Source organism: Microtus ochrogaster, chromosome 2 (genome assembly GCF_000317375.1).
Source record: "Microtus ochrogaster isolate Prairie Vole_2 chromosome 2, MicOch1.0, whole genome shotgun sequence".
Taxonomy (NCBI): Eukaryota; Metazoa; Chordata; class Mammalia; order Rodentia; family Cricetidae; genus Microtus; species Microtus ochrogaster.
In genome coordinates, this window is record NC_022010.1 from 26,084,243 (window position 1) to 26,110,296 (window position 26,054).

Sequence of the window (26,054 nt, forward strand, 5' to 3'; positions counted from 1 at the left end):
AGAGAGAGAGAGAGAGAGAGAGAGAGAGAGGTTAGCAACACAGTGGTATTGCTCAGAAGCATCCACTCGTTGAGACAGGTTCTCTCGCTGACTTGGAACTCACTGATTAGGCTAGGCTGGCCAGACAGAGCCCCAGGAGCTGGGGAGATGTCCCAGTACCCACCCATGTTGAGTGGTTCAAACTGCCTGTAAGTCCAACTCCGGGGGACTGGCCTCTACACATACCCAAACCCATGTGGCCTACACCTTGATAGACACATATACATAAAAATTTTAAAAATCTATAAAACTAAAAATTAGAGATCAGAAATTAAATATCTAACTAGCAAATTTTATTTATTTATTTATGTATTTATTTATTATTGGTGGTGGGGTGTGTGTACACTGGTGCACACGCACTCAGGTCAGAAGAAAACTTTCTAGAGTCTGCTCGCTGATTCCCCATGGGATCTGATGGTGGAACTCTGGCCATCAGACTTGTGCACCTCGTACTTGTGCCTGGTGTGCACTCTCTCTAGCTCTAATTACTCATTTTTAAAACCCTGTAAAATAATAACAGTTTTTCTTAGCTCTAGAAGTTGTAGTGAAGCCCTTGGTTTATAAATCAAAAAATTTATAAATTTTAAATTTTTTTAAATTAATGTTTTTTAAAATTTAATTTAATTTTTTTATTTTAACTTTAAAAAATTCATGTAGTTTGTTTTATGGGATGTATTCCAAGTCTGTTTTGCTATGCCAAAGATTTTTTTAAATGAATTTATTTATTATGGGCATATGTGTGAGGTCAAAAGACAGCTTGTTAGAGTTGGTTCTCTCCTTCCACCAGGGATCAAATTCAAGTTATCAGGCTTGGCAGCAAGCGCCGTTAACCCATGAGCCATGCCGCTGGCTCCTACGTTAGAGATTTTTGTTGTGTTTGGACCAAACCCTGTTTCCATCCCATGAGAGCGAGTTGAGCTGGCTTTCTCCTTGTTTGAGTTTTCTGTATGTAATTCATTCTTCCTTACCATTTCCTAGTTGTTTATTATAAACATGGGGCCTTGTGTGTACTCAGCAAGTGCTCTACCACTAAGCCTCATTCCCAGCCTTTCCCTGAGATTCTACGCCAGCCATTGCTGACCAACATCTCAGGCCTTCTTTTTGCGTGTTTGTATTTATGTGTGTGTGCGCATGGTATACGTGCACCCCCAAGTAGGGGCTATACATCAGCATCTGGGGCCTTCTTTGATCTTTGTTCACATTATTTTGTTGTTGTTTATTTTTTGAGATAGGGTCTCATTTTGCAGTCCTGACTGGCCTAAAACTTGCAGAGGTCTGCCTGCCTTTGCCTCCTGGCTGCTGGGATTGAAGGCGTGCTCCACTTTGCCCAGCAGTGTTATCTTTTCAAGGAGCGTCTTTCCCTTAACCGGGTGCTCAATGATTGTGAGACTGGAGGACTAGAAACTCCAGGGATCTGCCTGTCTCTGTTCTCCCTGTACTAGGGCGGTCATGTACATCCATGACCGTGTCTGGTCACTGCCTATTCTTCTTCTTATAGGGAAGTTTGTCTTCTCCTTTACCCACAGAGTCACCTACATTCAGTGCACCACTGTACACACACACACACACACACACACAGCAACGAGGCTACCTTAGACCTCTCCATGTTGACCAGGCTGGCCTTGAACTCACAGAGCTCCTCCACCTGTGCCATGAATAAAGGCATGAGCCACCACATCTGGCTGAAAATCAGTCTTTGGAAAAGTAAGAATTGAAGAAGACATCTCTGTTCTTCAGACATGTATACACATGCTCCCATATCCACACATTCACCTATATACATATGCACCACTCACACACACACACACACACACACACACAAGTTAAAAACAAATATATAAAGCATATAGGCATAAAAATCCTGTGTGGCACTTCACCATAACCATCCCCTGGTGTAAGACTGTTTATATTTTCTTATTTACTTTTCCTTCTGTGTGTTTGTGTTCATGAAGGCTGTAGGCTGTGGTGGAGTCCACATGCATGCACACCATAGGCAGATACCAGCAGGGTCCCACTCGTCCCTGGTTATTAAAAAGCTCTATGCTTTTGATTGCCCTACTTTTTTTTGTAATACAAAAATAACCAAGCTATTAGAATCCTTTATGATTCAAAGCAGAACATTAGTTTTATTATATATGGAAAATGGCTCCTTAAACATCAAAATGACATCTAATTATTTCCCATTGGCTTGTATTATATGCTATTATTTTATTGCAGTATACTGTCCAATTACAGAAACGACTCCAAAGAGGCATAATTTTTCTGGCTTAATGTGTAATTGTTTATTGAGTGTTTTTCTCATTATGGTGATTTTTTTTCCTTTAGAATTGCATTTATAAAGAAACTTGCTTAGGTTTTTGTAAATTGATTATTATGTAGTTAAAGAAATCAGGCATTTGGGCTGTGGGTGATGCTGTGTTCAGAACTGAAGGAAGTATAAGATTTAAAGAGCCCCTTCTATCTTAAAATACCCGAAGCTGGAGAGCTGGAGAGCTGGATCTGCCCTTAAGAGCACTTACTGCTTTTGCAGAGAACCCGAGTTCAGTTCCCAGCACCCATGTCTGCCAGCTCTAAACCTGTAGCTCCAACTCCAAGGGCTCTGACCTGATGCCCTCTTCCGGCCTCTGTGGGCCCCTACACCCACACCGAGCATACACACATGCATGCATACACAGAAAGTAAGTCTTAAAAGAGCTAAAGTTGTAGTAAAATTCCAACAGCAATAAATTGTATTGGTATCCAGATACACATGTATTTGTTTATATTTTGGGGAGAAGATGTAACGCATTGTTATGTAAAACTGTGTGTTCTGTGTTAGTTTAAAATTTAGTGCCTAAGCCCCACAAGCAGCAAGTAAGGCATAGCAGGTCATTAGGGGGGCTGTTGACAGTGGGCTAGCTTTAAGGAAGGGGCCAAGTCAAAGGTGGTGGCTCAGGCCTGAAATACCAGCTACTTAGGAAGCTGAGGTAGGCGGATGACAAGTTCAGGGCTTGTCTTGACTATACAGTGAATTTGAGGCCACACTGGGCAACTTAGCAAGACCTTGTCCCAAAATTTTAAGATTCCTTCAAGTGATGGGATGTAGTTCAGCTGTAGAACGCATGCCTAAAATCTTCCAATGAGGGGCTGGGGCGTGGCTTATCAGAACAGCAACTTCCTAGAAAGACACTACCCAAGCAGTAGACAAGAAATATCGCTGAAGAGTGTAGGGTGGTGAAACAGATTGGTGACATAACTGGGTGTTTATGGAGAACTGAGTTGGGAGGGGATGGGACAGTGGTCATGTTTTCAGAACAAGCAGACACACCCTTCAGCTGTTGAAGAAGCAGACAGATGGCACACTCCCCTCTGCCACATCCGTCTGCAAGCTTACCTAAAGGACATGTGCCCGAACACAAAGTCAGTCAAGACAGGGTCGTTTCCAGGCCTCAAGTCCACTTCAACTTCTCCAGTGACCTGAGCCGTCTGTGTGCAAGGCCTTGTGACATGTCCACTAACTGGGCTCTAGACTCTGATCTGTAGCATTTTGTCAGGTTAACTCTGATGACTGAGGTCAGCCATCTTTACCACACCCTACCACCCTACACTTGTGGAGACTTGTAGCTTCAAGCTTGTGTTTGAATGTGTTCTCCTCTTTATGATCCATTTGATCCATTGAGGCCAACAAAGCAAAGGTAGATGGAAATGGCAGGGGATATGATTTTCCTACAAAGAATGTGTTGCACGGATAGATTGGACTGACGATCGGGCTCAGTACGTAAGAGCACGTACTGTGCAGGCCTGAGGACCTGAGTTTGAATGCCCAGTGCTCTATGGTTGTGCCCATGACCCCAACACTGAGGGGAATATGGAGACAGGAGGATCACTGGTGCTTTTCTGGGCCCAGTCTAGCTCCAGGTTCAGAAAGAGGTGGAGAGTAATAGAACAGGATATCTGATATCCCCTGGCCTCCATGTCCGTGTCCAGGCACATATACCCCCACATAGCCATGTACACAAGCCGCCCATTCTTATATACACCAGAAGTCGACTTAATGATTACTAGATTGGTTTTTTTTTAAAAGGAAAAAGAAAACTGGGGATATAGCAGCATGTTTGTCTGGCATTCCTGAAGCCCTGAGTTTGATCCTAGCACTACATAAACCGGGTGTTGTGGTGCACACCTATAATCTCCTAATGGAGAGACTATTGATAGATCTGAAGTTCAAGGTTTTCCTTGGCTGCATGTGGAGTTCAAGGCCAGCCCGGGATATATGGCACTCCGTCTCACAAATTAAGAGGAGAAGAAACGCTAGGCTCAGGGTCCCACAAGGATAATGATGGGCTTCTACCAAGCTCCCACATGGAACAACACACATGGTGTTCCTGTGACCACATTGGAATGTTGAGGATGATGGAATTTAAAACTTCACTCAGGAAAATAAACCATTGAAATTCTTCTTTGCCTACCCTTTCTTTAACTGAATATTCAAAGGCATAGTTCCATTTCTGTCACCATTAGAGCAACTTCGGATTCATTCTAGAAGTTTCTGTGGTGTTCATACGTGAAACACTCGGACAGATCGCAGTGGGTTAGCTATAGTCAGCCCCCATGTGTGCCGTAGCAGGTAGTACGAACAGAATGGGGAACAGTTTTATCCCTGGCCCTCAGGAGTATAGACAGGATGCGTTTGCCATAACAGGGAACTTCTCTCCTGAGGAGAAACCCAGTTCTCACCGTGAACCCCTGGGGACAGGACTCCAAGAGGACACTGTTTGCTCTTAGGGTGTTGGTTGGAGCTCTGAAGGCATAGCTTCTTCCTGCACCACACACAACATGTGACAGCTCTGAGAACTCGGTAAAAACGCGCTGTGAATGCTGGTTCCGTTGGTCCCGTGCTTGCTGTGCAAGCGGGAAGACACCTGAGTTCAGAGTCCCGGAAGGGATGTGCAAACGCAGCTAAGTGTGGTGCGCCCATCTTGTCCCAGCCCTGGGGAGGTGGATACAGGAAAGAAAGCGAGCTGAGTGCATGGTTGCCGCATGATGTGGGTCGCTTCATTTTCAAGAAGGATTTTACGGGCATTCTGGCAGTTTCTGAAGTCTGCACCGAGCCAGGTCTGCACTGCACATGTGCAATGACATCCTCACATCCTTACACAGTGCTGGGTGTGTGATGTGATGCAGAGCTTGCCTGCTCTTTTCCCGGTCCATCCTCAACAGCTTGAGGACTTTATGTGAGGTGGAGATTCTGGGGTTCTTAAACACTGTTGGAGCATCCAGCCTCAGCCCCAGTAGATGCCACACTCTTCTTTTTATTCTAGATTTGATCTTTCATCTACTTGGCCCTTCACTACTCTATTTTTTTAATCTTTAAAAAAAATTACATTTTGTGTGTGTGTGTGTGCGCGCGCGCAAGCACCCATCTAGAAGTCAGAGGACAGTTTGCTGGACTTGGTCCTCTTCCACCACATGGTTCTGGGGGATCAAACTCTGATGGTCAGGCCTAGCCGCAAGTGCCTTTCCCTACTGAGTATCTCACTAGTCCTCACTCTTATTTTCTAGAAGCTACAAAGGAAATGAAATGTTCAGCAGTCAAGGTTGGCCATGAAGGGCTCTTTGTCCTGTAGCAAAATCTGATCATACGGCATTAGTTACCATTCTTGCTGGGAACAAACACGTGGCAGAAACAGCTTAAGGAAGGAAGACAGCCCATCATGACAGGGAAGGCATGATGGCAGGGGCAGAAGGTGTTTTGTCTCACAACATCCACAGTTGGGAATTACGGAGAAATAAACGCTGGTGTTCACTTGCTTTCTCCTTTTTATGAAGCACAGGACCCCAGCCTGTAGATAGCGCTGCCCTCCTTCGGGGACCCTCCCACCTCAGTTTGACTTGGTAGAAACTCCAGCATGGACCCACCCAGAGATGTTTCCATGGTGACTCTACATGCTGTTAAGTTGACCATAAAGATTCACCATCCCAGATGGCCACCCTCAAGCCGGTGTGTAGCATGCCTTTTTGATGTCGAAGCACCAGTAGCACCGGGCCTAAGCTAGAGCACCGCCGCTTTGATCAGTGCCGGGGTGAGGTGGAGGGAACTGTGGAACAGGTGTGATCATTCTGGACCTTGGGCTGTGGTCCCTGTCAGAATAGCCCATCCTGGGTAGTTTCAGTAAGCCACAGAAGTCACCCTTGATGCTTGTGTTTGTGTGCGTGTCCTTGTCCATGCACATCATCACATATGTGTGGTGACCAGAAGGCACCTACAGGTAAAAGCCTACAGGTGTTGCTTGTATCCTACAACATGGATCAAATTCAGGCTTGGTGGCAGGCGCCTTTTAGCTACTGAGCCATTCTGGTAGCCTACTTAAATAAAAGGAATCTAGTCACTAGGTGATAATTCTAAGACTGGGAGCAGTGTATTCTTTGAGGGTGACGGAACCCTTTTTAAAATGTAATTCTCCCCTTTCTCTGTTTCTTGTCTAGTAATACATTTTCATGACAGAAACATTGAGATGTTAAGAAAAAAGCAATCATAGGCTCAGAACCATGTTTTGCTATGTGGTTTTGTCAGCTTGTGCACACACATATATGTTTACACAAATAATTTCGGCATTGAGACCAAAATGACAATGTTTTTTTGTTTTTTTTATGTTCCTTAATTTTCTTCAAGTGGTTTCTGTTTGTTACCTTGTCTGATTTTTTTTTTTTTTTTTTTTTTTTTTTTTCGAGACAGGGTTTCTCTGTGGCTTTGGAGCCTGTCCTGGGAACTAGCTCTGTAGACCAGGCTGGTCTCGAACTCACAGAGATCCACCTGCCTCTGCCTCCCGAGTGCTGGGATTAAAGGCGTGCGCCACCACCGCCCGGCTACCTTGTCTGATTTTGAGAGAGGATCTCATTCAGCCAAGGCTGGCCTCCAACTCCCTACATGGCCAAGACTGGCTTTGAATTCCTAACCCACTTGCCTCTGCCTCCCAAGTACTGGGGTCACAGGCGTGTGCCACCACATCTGGCTCTGCCATTTCCCTGTAGCTGCTGTGGAAACACTGAGCGCTTCCTGCGTGGTGTACATTGCAGAATGCACTCACAGGACTTGCTGCATTTTCATAGGACACTTGCAGGTCGTGACTTCCAGCAGTAAATTGCTGGACTTGTAGACATGCTGCAGTTCATCAGGGGGAAAACATCAAACCTCAACTTTGTACCATTTTATGTGCTGTAATAAAGATTTTGTAGCCAGGCACTGGTGGTGCATGTCTTTAATCCCAGCACTGGGAGGCAGAAGCAGTTGGAGCTTGAAGTTCGAGGCCAGCCTGATCTATAGAGCGAGTTCCAGGACAGCCAAGGCTACATAGAGAAACCCTGTCTCAAAAATAAAGAAGAAATTACAGAGAAGTAATTTTTTATAATGGCATAACAGACTTGGAAGCCTGGAAATGTGTGCTTACAGTGAAGATGTTATGGTCAGTGTGGGCCAGCTGGATGGCTCAGTGGGTAGAGGTGCTTGCTAGCGAAGCTTGGTGGCCTAGGTTTCATGCCCAAGATGCACATGGTAGATCATGCAGGTCTCCGGAGAACCAACTTCCAGAAGTTGTCCTCTGATCTCCATATGCAAAGTGGCATGCTCCAACCACTAAATTAATAAACATAAGCTGTTAAAAAGGGCCAGATGATTGTATAACCTGGGACCATGACAAATGCAATCTTTTGGGGTTTTTTGTTTTGTTTTGCTTTTGTGTGGGTTGGTTTATTTGGGTTATCTGACTATCTCACTCTGTAGACCAGACTGGCCTCAAAAATCAGAGATCTGCCTACCTATGCTTCCCAAGTGCTGGGATTAAAGGCATGCGCCAGGTCCCAACTCTAACCCGTGATTCTGTATTAGTTCCTTTTCACTGCTGTGACAGTGTACCTAACTGAAGCAACTGAAGAAAGTAGGGCTTTATTTGGCTTACGGTCCAAGGATACAGCCAGTCAAGCCCGGGAAAGCATGGTGGTAGGAGTGTGAAGTCATCGGGCGCACTGCATCTGCAGTGGAGAAGCAGAGGGAGGTGGATGCTAGTGCTCAGCTCGCTTTCTCCTTTCATTCAGCCCAGAATCTCCAAATACCGGATGGCTCTTGCCCAGAGTGATGGTGGTTCTTTTTAAACCTACTCTAGAGACTCCTTCACAGATGCGCCAAGAGGTTTGTCCACGGCAGTTCTAGATCCTGTGGACTTGGCAGTCAAGGTTAACCATCATGGGTACCCTGGGCAGCCTCCCCACTTTTTAATATGATTTGCTTCAAGTACTGAACAGCTCCTGGTAAGGCTCTAACTATGAAATACAAAGGTCAAGTGTGGGGACACGGTCCTGTAATTGTAGCACTTAGGAGCCTGAGGCAGGGGGATGACTGAGTTTGAGGTCAGCAAAGGGCTACGAAGAGATATGATATTAAAACACACACACACAAAACATGTAGTGGGATGGTGATAGGGGCATGCACAAAACACAGTGATACCATTTCCAGAAATTCTATATAAATTTCTATATGCCAAACAGAGGCCAGTTCTGGGTCTTAGCAGCTGTGCCATGTCCAGTGAGGACTAGAAAGCTAACAGGCAGTGTGCTGCCTTGCTCCTCCCATCGTTGTAAATCCGATTGATTGAACCACCGGTAATGGGGGCCCAAAGATAGTCACTCAGGGGTTAGGAGCCTGAGGCCCAGAGTTCAGTTCCCAAGCAACCATTATCGGGAGGCTCGCTCACAATAGCCTGCTAGTCCAGCTTGCAGAGATGTGTGACAACCCCCTTCTGGCTTCTGTAGGCACCTGTGCTCACACAGGTACACATATATACACCTAAATAAAAATAAATCCGCTTTTAAAAGAGCCAGTAATGCCACAGCCTAGTAGCACAGTACACAATTCTAAACCCTCCTCCTAGAAGGTGGCTTCGGCTAATGAGAACTGCTTCTTAGATATTTGATTCCTTCCCTTCCCCCTCTCTCTCTCTTTCTCTTTCCTCTCTGTCTCTGTCTCTCTCTCTCTCTCTTATTTTGTTTATTTGTAGTTTTTTACATTTTGAAAATATTTAGGTTACGCAACCAAAAATTTAAAGGCTCCGTGATTTCCTCTAACAAGAAAATTCCAAAGGATTACATGATACTTGTTACTGCAAAAAGGATCCTTGTTTTTATTTTCGGTCTTTGGATCTTTTGGTTTCTGCTTGGGATTGACCCCGGGGCCTTGTCCCTGCGAGGTGAGCGAGCATTCACGGAGCCCTGCCGCAGTGCAGCTAGCCTGTAGAACAGGTTCTAGATGGTGACAGAGTTTCGATCACAAGACTTCCCGTGACCGAATGGCCCAATGACTAGATGACCACTCCTTTCCCCTCGAGCCTCACACTGTGCTGTTCTGTTTGTTTGGTTTGAGTGTACTGGGGGAGGTGGCATTCTAGCCAAGGGGGTGTACCCCTGAGTCACTTCTTAGCCTTCTCTGGAGACAATATTGTCATTGATTTCCTCTCCAGACACATACAGAAGTACTTACTCACGTGGTATCTTTCTTTTATTTTCTTTATCTATTTATGTTACTTATCTTTTTAGGATTTTTTTTCATTTTTATGTATTTTTTATACACATCTGGTTGCTGTCCACGCGTGTATGTCTGCGCTCCACATTCGTGCCTGGTGCCTCCAGAGATTAGAAAAGGGGGTCGGATCCCAGGGAGCTGAAGTTACTAACGGTGTACATTACCAAAAACTATGGGAATCGGGGTGCTAGGTGGAAGATGTGGAGTCTTGTTGGGAATGTTTCATCCTTTTAAAGATTGCTTGTCCTCTGTCCCTTGGTCTCTTTCACAGTCTCCTGTTTTTGTCTCTTCTCTCTCCCGTTCAGATCCAGAGTTAGGTGTTGGACCACTGCCCGAACACGACAACCAAGATGCAGGGCCGATTGTCCCCAAGATCTCGGGTCTAGAGAGAAGCCAGGAGAAGAGCCAGGACTGTTGCAAAGAGCCCGTCTTTGAACCCGTGGTGCTCAAAGACTCTCACCCTCAGCTCCCTCAGCTCCCCCAGCTACCGTCGCAGCCTCAGGCGGAACTCCAGCTCCAGATTCCGTCTCCAGACCCCGACTTGGTCCAGCACACGGAGGCTCCGCCCCAGTTTCCTCCTCCAAGTACCCAGCCAGCCCAAGGCCCCCCAGAAGCCCAGCTGCAGCCTGCCCCACAGCCTCAGGTGCAGCGGCCGCCCAGGTCGCAGTCCCCCAGCCATCTGCTCCCGCAGGCCCTTCCGCCTGTGCAGTCCCATCCCTCTTCCCAGAGCCTCTCCCAGAGCCTCTCTCAGCCACTGTCGGCCTACAACAGCAGTAGCCTGAGCCTCAACAGCTTAAGGTGAGTGACCCTAATCTTTCTGGGACAGGGGTCGCCGGTCAGGAGCTGGGAGACGTTAGGATTGTGTGTTTGCAGCTCGTCCTGGTTTTCAATCAGTGGGTCTCTTGGGTTGGGTGTTAAGGACATTGGTAGGGTGTGAGGGTGGGGTAAAATTACTTCAGGAACTTGAGGTAATAATATAGGAAGGAGGAGAAGGTGGCTTCAGAAAAAAAAAAAAAGGTAGAAGGATCCAGGCATGACGGTACATGCCTTTAATCCCAGCACTCGGGAGGCATAGGCAGGTGGATTGCTTTGAGGCCAACCTGGTTTACAGAGTGAGTTCTAGGACAGCCAGGGCTATACAGAGAAACCCTGTCTCGAAACAAACAAATGGGCAGAAATTGGAGGTTGTACCAGGACAGCTATGTGGATGGCAGGGTTGGGGGCAAGGCAGGCAAGCTGAGGCACACCTGAAGATTCTTCACCAAGAGAGTCTGAGAAGGCCGGCCCGGGCCTCAGGTGGGGCGCACATTTTAAGAAAGCCGTGCTGGTATTTCCAGAGGCCTAGGGCCCTCGGAGTTAGGGTTTCTTTTCTTAGGTTCTTTCTCCTGCTGTGGGTCACCCAGCTCTATTGAGAGAAAATCCCTGCTGGAGAGCCAAGTTCCTTCTGACTCTCGGGCCTCACCAAGGGAAGTTGACAGAGTTGCTCAAATAAGTCTACAAAGAAGAGGGAGAGATCAGCCTGCAGGGTCCCAATTCTAGGTCCACCGCTGTCCCCAGGCTCCATCTTCGTCACTGTGTAACCTTGATGGTTTAGGGACTCGTTTGTTGTGCTGCTTGCGCAGGGTCAGGTCCACCTCACGGTCCTCTGAACCACAAGAGTGGTGTGAGCTGCTTCTCTTATTGCTCTTGATAAAATATTTGACAGAAGCAGTTTAAAGAAGGAAGGGTTTCTTTTGGCTCTCAGTTTGAGGTTCCAGTCTGTTGTGGCAGAGAAGGCACAGCGGCAGGAGCGTGAGGCAGCTGGTCATGTGGCATCCACAGTCCAAGCAGTGAGAGATGGGTAGATTTTTTTTTTTTTTTTTTTGGTTTTTCGAGACAGGGTTTCTCTGTGGTTTTGGAGCCTGTCCTGGAACTAGTTCTTGTAGACCAGGCTGGTCTCGAACTCACAGAGATCCACCTGCCTCTGCCTCTCAAGTGCTGGGATTAAAGGCATGCGCCACCACCGCCCGGCAAGCAGTGAGAGATGGGTGCTGGTGCTCAGGCCAATTTTTCCTTTTTGGCCAGTCCAGGACCACATTCCATGAGATGGTGCTGCCCACTGTCAGGGTGGGTCTTCCCAACTCGGCTAACCTAATCTGGGTCAAGTCTCACCTATATGCCCAGACGGTTGGTTACGTCACAGGACATGAAGCCCAACCTAGCCCTACCCCTCACTTGTGCTGCCAAGGTGACAGTGTCAGGAGGGCAGGACTCAGAAAGTCACTTTATTCTATTTTCTTAGCTCAGCTGCTAGTGTGAAATTTTTGCAGCAGAGAAAAGAGGGGTCCTGACACTGAGGCAGGAGGAGCCATCTGAGCAGGGTATGGAGGTGCATCCAGAAAGAGAGCAGTAACTCTTGGCGTTTGTATCCGGTAGCCAGGGTGGTGCACAGCTGTCCGTGATTCACAGGGCTGCTGGGTCCTGGCTTCTGTATCCAGTAGTCAGGGTGGTGCACAGCTGTTTGGGTCCTGGCTTCTGTATCCATTAGCCATGGTGGCACAGTTATCTGTGGTTCATAGGGCTTCTGGGTGCCAGGGAACATGGATGAAGAGGAAGGGGTCAGGCAGGCATATGGAATGGCTATAGGCAGGGAGTAGGATTTTTTTAAATTACATTTATATATTTATTTATATGTGTGTATTTGTATGTATGGGCACATACATGCCAGGAATGGCTGTCAAAGGGTATCTTGTAAAATTTGTAAAATTCAGTTCTCTCTTTCCATCATGTGGGTCTCAGAGATTGAGTTCTAGAAGTGAGACTGTTGACAAGAGCCTTTACCCACTGAGCTGTCTCTCCAGCCCAGCAAGGACTTCCTTCCTCTCTCCCTCCCTCCCTCTATCCTTCCTTCCTTACTTCCTTCTTGAAAAGTAAACCTGGGGCTATACCTCATTTGGTAGAACACTTGTCTGGTGGGCATGAAATCTTGGGTTCCATCCCCAGCACGGTATAAATCGGACGTGGTAGTGCACAACTGTGATTCCAGTGCTGGGGAAGTGGGTGCATGAGGATCGTGAGTTCAGGGTCACCCTCTGTTACATAGTGAGAAAAATACTGAACGATGCAAAAGTCATGCTGACTTCCTCTCTTTTCTTTCTTGTTCTAACAGCAGAAGCAGTACTCCAGCCAAGACCCAACCAGCCCCTCCTCACATCTCCCACCATCCCTCGGCTTCTCCCTTTCCCCTCTCTCTGCCGAACCACAGCCCCCTGCACAGCTTCACGCCCACCCTCCAGCCCCCTGCCCACTCACATCACCCCAATATGTTTGCCCCTCCCACTGCTCTGCCTCCTCCCCCACCGCTGACGTCTGGAAGTCTGCAGGTGCCCGGGCATCCCGCAGGGAGCACTTACTCAGGTAAGAGGAGGCAATCTCATTGGTACACCCGTACTCCTGGTGCCGCTTGCCAGTTACCTCACCCCTGGACGGCATTACTTCACAATTCTCACCCCTCTCGGGTGTGTTCTTGGAGTCTCCTTTGAATCTTCTGTGGCTGAGGTTCAGCAAAGCCTCTAAATTGCCCAGCAGAGCCATGGTGAATTTGATGCTGAACAAGAAAATGGAGTATCCAAGTCACACCTTTTTTTTTTAATGACATCACCACTGAGTAAAAATCAGATGTCACATATGGCACGTGCTCTGAGATACACATTTAAACTGTGACAGCAATTACAGGCCTGTGGGTGTCACTCCAGGACCTTTAGGTCACATCTTGGTACAGGGGTTTATTTTGTCAAATAGAACCCTCTTCTATCATGTATTATATTTCTTTTTATTACTTTAATTTTTTATTCATGTGTATATATGTATTTGTGTGTGTGTGTGTGGTATGTTTGCGTGTGCCACATCCACATGTGTGTAGGTGACTAACCAAAAAGGCCAGAAGAGGGTGTCCCCCGGACCTGGAATCCCATCTGACTGTGAACTGACATGGGTGCTTAGTGCAAAGGCGGGTTCTCTACAGGAGCAGTAGGAGCTCCTAACTGCTGAGCCATCTCTCAGGAGGGAGTCTTCTATGACACGGTACCCCAGAATTTTAGAGACAGATGTGTTGAGGCTAGGGGAAGGCTCAGTATAGGACTTGACGTACAAAGCTGTGGTCCCCAGTTCAGTCCCTAAAGCCCACTAAAAAAGACAGAGATGGTGGTGCACACTTGCGATCCCAGCACTGGGAAGACAAAGACGGACAGAATCCTAGGACTCACTGGCCAGCCTGTCTAGCTAGGCTGTACCTTGGTGAGGTACAGGCCAGTAAGAGCGCTGTCTCAATACACCAGAGTGATGTCAGTGATTTGGGTAAAGCCATTTGTCACAACAGCTGACCTCCTGGCTTCATCCTTAGGACTTCTGTGGTGGAAAAAGAAAACAAGTCCCCCAAATTTTCCTGTAACCCCACTCCTGTGGTGATGTGCACACCCAGACACAAATAAGTAACTATTAAAATAAATGTCTGCGTAAAGAAAAATATGGACCCCAACTGAGGAATGACACCTGAGGTTTGATCTCCACACACGTGCCTAACACACATGCAAATGTGAGTGCGTGTGCATACGCACGCACGCGTGCATACAAACACAAACACACACAGAGAACTGACCTAGTGATAGATTTTAGTATTCGTGTGTGTGTGTGTGTGTGTGTGTGTGTACATGCATATATGTTTATCCGAAAGTAGAAGCAAGAATTTCATCTGTGGGTGTTTTTCCTCAGGGCACAGTCACCCACCTTGTTCTTGTTGTTTATAGCTAGAGTGTGTGTGTGTGTGTGTGTGTGTGTGTGTGTGCGCGCGCGCGCGCGCATTTGTTGTTCCTGTTGTCGTTTTGAGACAATCATTAGTCCAGAACTCACCAAGCAAGCAAGCCTGAGAATGACTGAGCTTGCTTTTAGACCTGAGACTGAGAGACTAGGTAGCGGACTTGACATGGACCGAGAGCCAGCGTTGATATAATCTATCTATTCCCCCTGTTGTCTCCTTTTATCCCAGGGCCTGGCTCCACCCCTGTGTGCCCCAAGTAAAGTATCCTTATCCCTACATCTTCCATTAGTCCTTGTAGACACTGTACCTAGCTTTTGACATGACATTGTCATCTGTAGAGTTCACACTGGAGAACCACACAATCACATTTTACACACACACACACACACGAGTCTCATTGTCACAGTTACTAATGTAACTCAGTTGATAGAGTGCTTGCCCAAGATGCATAAAGCCCTGGGTTCCATTCTTACCACTACACAATATCACATACAGCATTGCATGCCTACGTCCCACAGCTTAGGATACAGAGGCAGGAGGATTAGGAGTTCAAGGCCATTCTCTGCTGTGTAGAGTTCCAAGTCATTCTGGGATACGTAAGCCTCTCCCTCAGTTAAAAACAAACAAAACAAGAACCTCGTAATGTGTTAAATAAGTTTATGATTCTGTGTCGGGCCGAATTCATAGCTATCCTGTGCTGCGCTGGCATGTGGTATGCACACTGGACATGTCTGCAACCAGGATGTCCTGTTCTGAAAGAAAAGGGGCCACCATCGTTACCTCCCTTTCCTTCTTTTCCAGAACAAGACATCTTGAGGCAGGAACTGAACACGCGTTTCCTGGCCTCTCAGAGCGCCGACCGAGGGGCATCCCTGGGCCCTCCGCCCTACCTGCGGACCGAGTTCCATCAGCACCAGCATCAGCACCAGCACACACACCAGCACACGCACCAGCATACCTTCACACCGTTCCCCCACGCCATCCCACCCACCGCCATCATGCCGACGCCAGCACCTCCCATGGTGCGTACCCCAGGCAGAAATGTGAGGATAAGTAGAGCATGCAGCTTGGTTTGGGGGCTGGCATGGGCATTGGGAGACACTGGAGAGAGGGGATGGAGAGAGGGGGCTGTGGAGGGGGAGGCGGTGTCCCTTGGGTCTTGTCCATCTTTCCCAATGAACTCTGGTTCTACAGCCCCAGAGTGGGTGCATTTCCTTGATGGCTATCATTGGCACCATGGATAGATTTAATCCTGGGTGCCTTCCAAACACTCAGACGAAGCCTTGAAAGCTTCTGAAAGGGTTATTATGTTTGCTTGTGCATGCTGGGTGATTGTCCCCAGATCTAAAAGTGTTGGATACCAATATAGAAATACTTGGGAAAGATTGGGAGCAAAGGGCCTGTTGGGAGGATGTTCACTCTGGGTACTGCCTCTTCCTTGATCGTATATTTCCCCTGATCCTGTTTTCCTTGAACTGCCATGTTTCTTGTTTTTCTATGTTACGACACAGTGCCCTAAACTTACTTTACGTCTGAGAGCAAGCAGGCAGCAGGGGCAGATATGTCCCACAGAGATATAACTCAGCAATGACGTAGCCTGACTTTGCCTTGTCTGGGGTCTGGCACACATGTGGAGAAGTAGGATATTTGTTTTAGAAACCAGGAATACCCATGAATGGTGCAGTAGTAGAATTCTCTACATATCCTGAGAGAGAGGTCTGCCCATAGCAATGACTATCACAATATCATATTGCTAATCTTTAATATTTGAAGAAATACTTGGGGCTGGAGAGATGGCTCAGTGGTGAAGACAGACCACTTGCTATTCTTCCAGAGGACCTGAGTTCAGTTCCGAGCCTCCATGTTGCACAGCTCACAACCACCTATAACTTTAGCTGTAAGGGACCCAGCACCCTCTTCTACTCTGCTTGGGCACCTGAATACTTGTGCGCATACCCACACACAGGCGCACAGACATGCATCTTTTTTTTCTTTTAAGAATACACTTTTTCTATTCAGAGACAAGGCTACAAAACCTACCCCAAATCACTCGTTTTGTCCTATAACACATTACTCTGATATAGCAGAATCTTCCACTTTCCTGCCACAGAAAAGATGACGATATAGGGAGTTAGTTCTTGGTATGAGGTAGATGGTGTCTTGGGTTTTTTATTGTTGGGTTGAAACACTATAACCAAAACAGCTTGGGAGAAGAAAAGGTTTATTTGACTTACATATCCAGAGCTACAGTCTACCGAGGAAAACCCAGGCAGGAACTCATATGGACAGGATCCTGGAGGCAAGAGCTGATGCAGACCATGGAGGATGCTGCTTCCTGGCTTGCTCCTCATGGCTTTCTCAGACTGCCTTCTTATAGAACTCAGGACCACCAACCCAGGGATGACCCCACCCACAATGGTCTGGGCCCTCCCCTATCAATCATTTATTTAAAAAAAAAATGCCCTAAGACTTTCCTACAGCCCGTCTTCTGGAGGCATTTTCTCAATTGAGATTCCCTCCTCTCAGCTGACGCTCCCTTGTGTCGAGCACGGATGGGATGCCCGCTTTCCTGGTTTATCTGAATAAGGGCCTATTTTCTCCACTTTGGCTATCTCCCTTGTGCCAGTCCCCAGACATAGCATAGCGTCAAGGTATCCTGAGGAGTGGGGCACGCTGGGTGGGCCTATCACAGCGTTTACGTTTTGGATACTTCTGTTGTTAGACCTGCTTGTCGTGCACCCTGAGGTGGACACAGAAGCGCGCGTCTACTGGGTCCACTCCAGTGGAGGGGTGGACAGAACATGCAGCTGAAGTAACTAGCTTTTGCTTTGATCCCTTTGCAGTTTGACAAATACCCCACCAAAGTTGACCCATTCTACCGGCATAGTGTGAGTCCTGTGCTACCTACACATACTCCTGCGCTACCTACCCATTCATTGTCCGCCTTTTCCATCTCCGGTGCTCTTGCCACAGAGGCGTAAGCACCTGGCAGCCTTCTCTCTCATCTGTGCAAGAGTCTCCCCATCACTCCTGTCGTTTAGGGTGCTTGCTTGTGTGCCATTTTGTTTTCTTTGTTTTTGCTTTGGGTGGCAATGCAGTATCATCTACTGGATCTCATGGTCAGCAGCCAGTCTGCTGCGTGTGGTGGCGGCCAGCCTGTTAGCCGGGAGCTAGAAGAATGAAGGCAGAAGGGTCAGGACGTAAGACAGCCTGGGCTATGTGAGACCCTGTCTCACAGAAGCCACACAACCATGCGTCATTGGCATTGCCCCATCTCTCGGAACTTGCTGAAATCACACGGCTGTCCAAAAGAGTGGCTGTGGCTGTCTTAGGAGAGTATGAAATCGCAGATTTTAGTCATCGCTCAAAATGCTAGGGACACAGGACTCCGGGAATTAAATTTCAATTCTTTCCTGTAAAGAAACCATCCCTTTTATTTTGACTCGTGCCTCTTTAAAAAGAGTGGATTTTTCTTCTCTTCTGGAATTAATACAGCACCTTTTCCACATAGCCAGATTGCTTTCCAGACCTTATTTCAATTTGAACAATAAAACAAACAAGTTAGTTAATTTTAAAAAGGTCTTAGCTAGACATGTTGGCACAGACCTGTTATCACAGCATTTGGGAAGCAGAGGCAAGAGGGTCCAGAATTCAAGGTCAGCCTTGGGCTGAGGCCTTCTCTCAAAAAACCAAAAAAAAAAAAACCAAACAAACAAACCAAAAAAAAACCCCAAAACAAACAAAAAAAACCTTAAGATGGAAAAAAAAATACTCTTTTTTTCCTTTACAGTCATTGTTGTGATTCTGCTTTGGGTAATTTCCATTATACTTGCTAGGATATAATTGGTGCTGATCTGGGTTGTAGGTTGAGCCCTGTAAGAGACAAGAGCTTCTCTGTGTAGAGAACGATCTGACTGTTCAACTGTGATAGTTTGATTATGCGGTGAATACTGCATCAATTTGACCTGAAGCTCCTCTCGTCTCTTTGCTTACTGGTTAATTTGTGTTTTTAAAGCCAAAACAAGGAGGAGTAGTAACTGTCTTCATGCTGATAGAGTGTGCAAATCTAGTTGCTGTATTAGACAGCACTGTCTTAACACCCCGGCCGTAATGCTGCTTAACACATCCGTAAAAGCCGGATTCATTCAAGCTTTAAATAGATGTGTGCATACTGCTTACTGTGCAGGAGTCTAACTGAGATAACTAGACCAGAAAATACTAGAAATCAGTCCCAAGTGTTTCTTCTCTAGAGGCCTTTGGAACTGACCCAAGGAAGGGCTCTTGGAATTAGCCAGGCTGGAGATATAGAACAGTTTCCTAATATGCAAGAAGCCCTGGGCTTCATCCTCAGCACTGAGCAAAACCAGGCATGGTAGTCCAGGCCTAAATCCCAGAGGTTGGGGGTAGCAACTAGAGAATCAAGAATTCAAGGCCCTCCTCAGCTGCATAGGAAACTTGAGGTCAGCCATGACCCTGCCAGACAGGTTGGTTAAGATTACTTGCTGCTCTTGCAAAGGACCTGAGTTCAGTTCCCAGCACCCAGGTAGGGTGGCTCATAACTGCCTGTCACTCCAGCTCCAGTACCTGGGGGTGGGGCACAAGCCCTCTTCTGGCTTCCACAGGCATTATGCTTACAGATGTGTGTGTATACACCCACAGAAGAAAAATTTAAATAAGGAATAAAAGAGGTAGGAAGGAGAGAAAAAAGAATATTTAGGTTACTCAGTCCCCATGTGATCCACCCTGGACCACTGGGACACAAAAAACATTTTAGCAGCGATGATGAGAATTGGATAAATCTGTGGACTTCCTCCTTGAGTGCGCCTCACGGATGGTACCTTCTGTCCTTACATGGTGCTCTGTAGATTTAAATGAAAGGTCAGAGGTCAGAGAGAAAGCTTGATCCATATAGGTTTTGCCCTACAAGCAGGAGTGTTTTGAGTTCAACCCCTGGATCCCACGTGAAAAGACCTGACATGATGGTCCACACTTGTAATCCCAGCACTAGGGAAGTGGAGACAGGGGGATTCCTGAGGTTTACTGGTCAACCAGTTGGGTAGTGAGAGAGAACATCCCAGTGAGAGACGGACAGGCTGAGGAGATGGCTCAGTGAGTAAAGAATGGTTAGCACACAAGCCTGGAGACCCGAGTTCAAACCCTAGGGCCCGCATAAAGGTAGAAAGAGAACTAATTTATCAGCATTGTCCTCCAACTTACACATACACGTCCTGGCACCCTCCCTAAACATAGCATGCCCCCCACGCTAATAATAGTAAATACAATTTCTAAAAAAGCCAAGATAGACAAGATATCTCTTGACACGCTCACTGGCATGTGCACGCACACACAAAGACACAAAATAAACATTGAAAACAAATACATGAAAGACCAGCTAGTGAAATAATCCTAACAAAAGTGTCCTATGCTCAGCGGGTGGCCCCAGGCTGACTTCCTGAGACCAAAGTGTCAGCGCCATCCTCCTCATAGGCCACAGAGGGTCCCTGGATTAAAGGCAGAGGAGCAGTCTGGATGCCCGAGTGTCTGGGAAGTTTCTGTCTTATGCCTGAGACAGTTCACACTGTTAGACAAGGGGCAGGAGTCGGCTGTGTTTCTGTTCTAAGAGGATCTGCATCAGAAGGAAAGAGAGGGGAATGGGCCTCCCGTTTTTCTTTTTTAATTGTAACCATTAGAGAGGAAAGGACCACTTGGAGGCAGAGTCATAGAAATTTGAGCGTTTTAATACAGCATGTACTTAATTACTCTGCTTTAGACGGCGTATTGGGGGAGAGATATTTCATAATATTAGCGATGGGGGCTAATCTATGAAGTAGTCTCCCCTGCTTTGGGGACTAGGCCGTTATGAGGCAAATTAAGATGCAGTGTGCTCAAGTAGCTGAAAGACAATTTTAGACTTAAAAGTAGCTGTAAATGAGGGTACTTGGCTGGCAATCGCTGTTTAAGTGGATTTCGTTCAATATCAATTAGTCTGGAAAACTTCTTGGTATCTTTGTGGAGAGCAAAATGAAACAGAGAGCAACCGAAAACATCTGACGCTCTGAAGATAGGGGCTTCAGAGTGTGAAGTTTGGTCATTACTGAAAACAGCTAGCCTGGAGCATTGTTAAGGGAAGCTTGTTAACTGTACTTTTAACGTGCTAGACAGCAGCGGAGCTGGGGAGTTGCTTAAATATTGTAGGATAGTGTGATCATGGAGTCAGAGAAATAAGATGTTTCGAGGAGCGAGGCCCGTTTCTGCTGCCGTGGGTTGTGCTGTGTGTCTAGTTTGTTTGTTTTGTTTCTCCTGCTATTGTTTGTGCTTTGTAAGCCGCTGAGTCCGGAAGACTCACACTTCCTAAGACACCGTCTTTGTGTCATGGAGTGGTCAGAATCACATCAGGGCTCAGCTCCCCTCCCATAGCCTCCCACACGCCTGTTCCCTGAGCAACCCACACCTTGAAAAGTGCCCAGAAGAGCCGGGCGGTGGTGGCACACGCCTTTAATCCCAGCATTTGGGAGGCAGAGGCAGGCAGATCTTTGTGAGTTCGAGACTAGCCTGGTCTACAAGAGCTAGTTCCAGGACAGGAACCAAAGCCACAGAGAAACCCTGTCTCGAAAAAAAAAAAAAAAGTGCCCAGAAGGCTTTCTGCTTCGTGCCTGAGTACCAGGTGCCTTGCGTACCTAAGGTCTGGGACAGGAGGAATTTCTAATTAAAGCATGGTGTCCCGGACTCCCGTGTTATCTCTGTTGCTTCAAATGATCGGCAACGGGGAAACGAAATGAGATGATTCTTTTTAGACTTTCTATGAAAATTGGCCGTTCCATTTAAAAATGTAAACCGAGTCATTTAACCCTCCACAAATATCCGTCATCATTTTAGATGAGGGGATTAAATTGTCCTCTGGAAGTGCCACTTTGAGAACAGCCTAATGAAGCAAGGATGGTGAATAGTCTCTTTCCTCAAACCACCAAACATCTAAATTCATTTAAAACTCATCAAGTTTCAATATGAAATCCTGGCCCTGCTAAAGACCTTCTCTTCTTCTTCTTCTCGGTTTTCCTCTTTTTTTTTTTTTTTCCTAATTTACTTGTAATTTTCTGGGCGTCTTGTTGGGCTTAGCATCCCGTTTTCGATGTGCATGGAGAGCTTCTGTGTGATTTCTTGATTAATAATTAGCAAAGCTCCCTCTCTAGTGATGTTCTCATCGGGGACATCATTTGTTGGCCGATTGATTCTGAACTACTTTTTAACTTTTTTCGTTAAACATTCATGGCGCATCTGTGTGTTCGTCTCATCGTAGCTTGGCTAATGGCATCATACCGCTATCGGTTTGGCTTGCTAATGTCGATGTCTTTCTGTGGGAATTGGGACATACCACGTGCCCCCCCTACTAAAACCTTTTCTTTTTTTTTTTTAAATCCCTCCCTACCTTTGGCTACAGCTCTTCCACTCCTATCCTCCTGCAGTCTCGGGTATACCCCCCATGATCCCACCCACGGGCCCTTTTGGTTCACTGCAAGGAGCGTTCCAGCCGAAGGTAAGAACCTCAGAGTGAAGACGTGGGCGCCTCTCTTAGTGGAGGGCCAGGTTAGGCATGCAGGGGGCTTGTGTCCATGCTTGTCTGCCATGATGAGTTGACAGACCCAAAGGGACCATAGGGAGCAGAATGAGACTTTTATTTTCCTCGTCCATTTGGTTTAAAACTTGGTGTTGCTAGGACCCATGTAGTCTCAGTTGAGCTAGGTTTTCTATACTCTTCAAAATATGCAGAAAGGGGGTTGGAGGGATGGCTGAGTGGCTTAAGTGCCTTTTTGGCTCTTGCAAAAGATTCAAGTTCGGTTCCCAGCACCCACATCAGGCAGCTCACAACCTGTAACTCCAGCTCCAAGAGATCCAGTGCCCTTTCCTGACACCTGTCAATACTCATACATACATGGCATGCACACACAGACACACACTTATACATAAATAAAATAAAACCAACTGTCAAAAAATGCTCAGAATGCTTACATTATAGGCTCACAGAGATATTTTTTCTTCCCCAAGCTCTAATAAATTTTCCCATTGGCATATATTAACTATAAGAAATAATGAGTTGGGTCTGGAGAAATGGCTCAGCAGTTAAGAGCATTGCCTGCTCTTCCAAAGGTCCTGAGTTCAATTCCCAGCAACCACATGGTGGCTCACAATCATCTGTAATGAGGTCTGGTGCCCTCTTCTGCCTGCAGGCACACACACAGACAGAATATTGTATACATAATACATAAATAAATATTAAAAAAAGAAATAATGAGTTTCATCATGACATTTCCATACGTATAATATATATAATATACGTTCACATGTTTGCCTCTTGTCTTCTTCTCGTTCCCACTGATCTCTCCTCCTGTGTCTTTTCCTCCTGCAAACCATCGATTTGAACTGAGGTCACATGGGTCATGAGGATCTCTTTGCAGGAATAGCACAACTTACCAGGATCTACACCCCTGAAGAACAGGATGTTTCTTTGGGGGAGCACTGCTAAACATGAAGTATTTAGTAGAACATGCCAAGTTGCCTTTAAGGTGTACATAAGGGACACACATGCAAAGTTGACTGCTGCTGGCTTGTTAATGGGAAAGGGGATAAAGGTTCCCAGACTAAAATGGTTTGCTTTTGGTTTTGCCTGAGAACATTTTTTTCTATTTACTCTCTATTCTTTGCTGTATCAGTCATGAAGTTGTGCAGGGGGCAGGGGAGGGGTGGATCTGCCTGGAGGTAGCAAGGAGAGGCAAAAACTCCCCTTCTTTCTGCTCTTCCCCCCCCCCCGTTCACCCTTAGACCCGTCTGTACAGCACCCACTCCACCCCTTCTTTCTGCTCTTCCCCCCCACCCCGTTCACCCTTAGACCCATCTGTACAGCACCCACTCCACACCCATTCTCACACTTGCCAGAGTCAGGGTCCGTTCTTTGCTTCTGACACACTAGTGTGAAAATCCTATTTTTAATTTTTTTTTTAGGTTTTATTTTACATGTATGAATATTCTGCCTGTATGTATCTATGCGTACCACATGCATGGTTGGTGCTCAAAGAAGTCAGAAGAGGGGGCTGGAACTCCCAGAACTAGAGTTATGGATGGCCGCGAGCCATCGCATGGGGGCCAGGAACCAAGCCTCTACGAGAGTAACAAGTGCTCTTAACCACTGAGCCGTCTCCCTAGTCCTTGAAATTCGTTCACCTTTTATTCTTAGGAGGAACTAAATTATTTTCTACCCAGCGAATGATATACAGATCAACACAGGCTCAGTTATCCATGAAGGTCAATATTCAAAAGTAATTTTTGATAGCACCTAATCTTTTAAAAACATCTCCTGTGGTAGGGGAGTTGGCTCAGCAAAAGAGCATCTCTCCCTAGACCCCCCAATGAGGGGTTGGGGGCACGTCTCAGACATGGACTCCCCCAATGAGGGGCGGGGGGGGCATGTCTCAGACATGGACTACCTGTCTCCATACACAATTCCCTAGGTCCGATCACGACATCATTCAAAGAATGCAGAATAATATTTTATGTCCCTTATTTTACTTAAATACTAATTTTTAAACTAACGTGTGCTTCTCCAGTGGCCAGTCACGTTTAGTCGCCATGTTACATTGTGTAGTTTAGTTTCTGCCCCCTCTCCACCTCCCGTTCCCATTCTTAAGCCAAAGCACCAATCTGGGACCAGAGTCTCTTGGATTGAACACATGCATTTTTCAAAGGTGTGTCGCCATAAAAACCAGAAACAGGGAGAGAAATTAAAAAGGCATTAGGGGTCGTAGGCTGCATTTTTGAAATCACCCTTCCATGCGGGGAACTGCAGCTCGAATGCCAGGCTCTGTGTGCACTGGGCTTTTACAGTGGCTGCAGCAAGTGGTGGCGATTTTTTTTAGACTCCTTTCCCTGTTCTTCAGTAATCCCTCAGACCTTGGTCTGTCCCCACTAGGTTGTGACAAATCTCCAGTGTGTCCCCAAACAGACTGGTAGGTCATTTAATAAATTAGACTATTTCCCTCACTTGCAATTATCCAATCACACCACAAACTACATCTGGGCGAGAAAGCGTCTCTCGGTGTTGAAATACGCCTTTCCGGGCCATCTTCCTGATTGAATATGTAGATTGCTGTTCATTAGTGGAGTTCTTCATATGTATGCAAATCAGGCTGTTAACAACTGCAGCTTAATTGTTGGTTGTACAGCAGCTGATTGCTTTTCTTCTGTTCTCTCTCTCTCTCTCTCTCTCTCTCTCTCTCTCTCTCTCTCTCTCTCCCCCCCTTTTTTTTCTTTCCCCACTTCTCCATGTAGGCAAGGCTTCATGCCTAAACTTGAGCTTCTCAATCCCTGCTCCCCAACCAGTTAGTGTCTAGTGTGAGGGATCTATACGGATGATGTCTACTTTAGAAAAGTAAGGACCAGGCCATGGCTCAGTGGGTAAAGGCATTTGCCACCAACCCTGAGTTCGAGCCTCAGAACCGAGATGGTGGAAGGAGAGACCCAGTTCTTACCCTGTGAGTTCCACACGTGCAACCTGTGACGTCTGCGTGCGCATGCGCGCACACACATGCACAAGCACACACACACAAGTGAATAAGTTTTAGTAGCCACCAGAGGCTGGGAAAAGCAGGTTAGGAGGTAAAGGCACATGCCACCAAGCCCAGGGAACTGACCTGGATCCCCTGGTAAGCCATATTGTGGCAGGAAAGAATTACTACCTGCAAGTTGGCCTCTGGCCTCTACACACATGTCCACAGACAGACAGACCCACATATAGGCAAACAGATACATGTAACATATATAATCTGTATTTTTCTAATTTTTAAAATAGAAAATAGCTCCTGCATCTGAGCATGGTGGCATACACTTTCAATCCCAGACCCTGAGGGGCAGAGGCAGACAGATTTCTTGAGTTCAGCACCAGCCGGGTCTACATAGCAAGTTTCGGGTCAGTCAGGGTTACATAGTGAAAGGCTCTCTCTCAAAAGAGAAACAACCAGAAACAAATAAGCAAAAACCCTACTACTGTTTTTAAGAACCTCCCCACAAGGCATTAGCAACTGTCCCTCTGAAGTGGCCTTTTGCCATTGTCGCTGAGTCAGAAGTCTGGCAATACCGTCAATATTATTTGTGTTGTGTAAGGACGGCGATAGGAGTCGAGAATACAGGAACAGAATTTTCTAGCCAATCTCACGTTGTCCCTAAACCGGGGTCCCTTGTCCCCTTCCCACCATTCTAATGAATCGCTGCTGAGTGTGATTTCTTGTTATCACCTGCCGGTTAAGATGTTCAGGAAGCTTAGCGTCTGTGTGCACCTCGTGTGGACACTGTGATTGTGATGGTGAAACGGGGAAAACTAAGAATAACAAATGAAAACGGTGACAGTTAGCGGTGTAGGTGAGCAGGGAAGAGGATTTGAGGGTAACAGTTCCTGCGTAGCTTCTTAGATCCTATGGAGGGACCTATGTGGCATCTGACTTCTCATCTGGTACCTTCCCTAAGCTGCTGAGCTCCTTACACGTCCCTGATAGGGTGAGACAATAGGACTGCTGTCCTAAGTTTCAGCTTTTTTTTTTTTTTAACGATTAAAATGAAAATTTGAATTGTGTGTTTCTGTGTATGTATGCACATGGGAACGCAGTACCCAAGGCATCAGGTTCC

The 26,054-nt window shown here is 46.5% G+C and overlaps 1 protein-coding gene across 2 annotated transcripts in view; it reads left to right on the top strand.

Moving 5' to 3' along the window:
• Auts2 (AUTS2, activator of transcription and developmental regulator) overlaps positions 1-26,054 on the top strand; it is a 1,102,717-nt gene that overhangs the window by 1,052,543 nt on the left and 24,120 nt on the right. The window contains exons 7-11 of one of the 2 annotated variants that reach the window (XM_026784894.1): positions 9,895-10,387; positions 12,738-12,985; positions 15,186-15,427; positions 17,228-17,272; positions 21,823-21,918. In XM_026784894.1, the coding sequence (XP_026640695.1) occupies positions 9,895-10,387; positions 12,738-12,985; positions 15,186-15,427; positions 17,228-17,272; positions 21,823-21,918 (1,124 nt within the window). The remainder of the gene's footprint in view (positions 1-9,894; positions 10,388-12,737; positions 12,986-15,185; positions 15,428-17,227; positions 17,273-21,822; positions 21,919-26,054) is intronic. The other variant, XM_013350687.2, reaches the window with a different exon arrangement.